The following is a 1,234-nucleotide window of genomic DNA, read 5'->3' as shown; positions in this document are numbered from 1 at the left end:
TAGCACATTTCTAGCATTTCTGCTTAAATAACTTTGAAGGAATTATCGCACATAAATGTACAAACAATGACAATCTCAGTAAAGCATCCATTATTGATGCGATTTCAAATAATATATTAGTAATGTTCCTGTTGTCAGTATTAAATGAAAGGAAGAGACCTANTTATAAATCTCTTTCTGTACTTTCTTCATCACAGTCTTGATCTAGCAGCAGCTACATAGTCCCATGGCTTTCCTGGAGGATGGGAACCATACTGTAGTGACAGAGTTCATTTTATTGGGATTAACTGATGACCCAGTCCTTAAAGTCATCCTCTTCATCATCATCCTGTGCATCTACCTGGTGACTGTGTCTGGGAACCTCAGCACCATCCTTCTCATCAGAGTCTCTTCCCAGCTCCATCACCCCATGTACTTTTTTCTCAGCAACTTAGCTTCTATAGACATAGCCTACTCATCTTCTGTCACACCCAATATGCTTGCCAACTTCCTGGTAAAGCAAAATACCATCTCCTACATTGGATGTTCTATTCAGTTTGGCTNANCTGCTTTCTTTGGGACAGTTGAATGCTTTCTTCTGGCTGTCATGGCTTATGATCGCTTTGTAGCAATCTGCAACCCACTGCTTTATTCCACAAAAATGTCTACAGAAGCCTGTATCCAGTTGGTTTTAGGATCTTATATAGGTGGCTTTCTTACTGCTTTATCCTTCATCCTTTCCTTCTTTTCATTTATCTTCTGTGGACCAAATAGAATCAATCATTTCTTCTGTGATTTTGCTCCTTTGGTGGAACTCTCCTGTTCTGATGTCAGTGTCTCTGTACTTGTTACCTCATTTTTTGTTGGTTTAGTCACTGTGATCACAGTGTTTGTCATAGCCATCTCCTATATCTACATCCTTATCACCATCCTGAAGATGCNCTCCACTGAGGGCAGTCACAGGGCCTTCTCCACCTGCACCTCCCACCTCACTGCAGTCACTCTCTTCTATGGCACTGTCACATTCATCTATGTGATCCCCAAGTCCAACTACTCCACTGATCAGAAGAAAGTGGTCTCTGTGTTCTACACGGTGGTTATCCCCATGTTGAACCCCCTTATCTATAGCCTTAGAAATAATGAGATTAAGGGTGCTTTGAAAAGACTGCTTGGTAAGAAAATATTTTCTTAGCATAATCTGTTGTTTTATAAAACCTAACATAATAATGGCAATTACCCAAGACTAATGGGAACA

General features: G+C 40.3%; 1 protein-coding gene across 1 annotated transcript; it reads left to right on the top strand.

The window, feature by feature from the left end:
- Nucleotides 1-226: 226 nt before the first annotated feature.
- LOC110287661 (olfactory receptor 494-like) lies at nucleotides 227-1,171 on the top strand. Its single transcript, XM_021154226.1, has one exon. It carries the CDS (start codon nucleotides 227-229, stop codon nucleotides 1,169-1,171), a length of 945 nt encoding a protein of 314 aa, XP_021009885.1.
- Nucleotides 1,172-1,234: the final 63 nt, after the last annotated feature.

The sequence above is a fragment of the Mus caroli genome, unplaced genomic scaffold (assembly GCF_900094665.2).
Source record: "Mus caroli unplaced genomic scaffold, CAROLI_EIJ_v1.1 scaffold_25464_1, whole genome shotgun sequence".
Lineage (NCBI taxonomy): Eukaryota > Metazoa > Chordata > Mammalia > Rodentia > Muridae > Mus > Mus caroli.
Note: the sequence above shows the minus strand (reverse complement) of the source record. Positions and strands in the feature narration are given on the sequence as shown.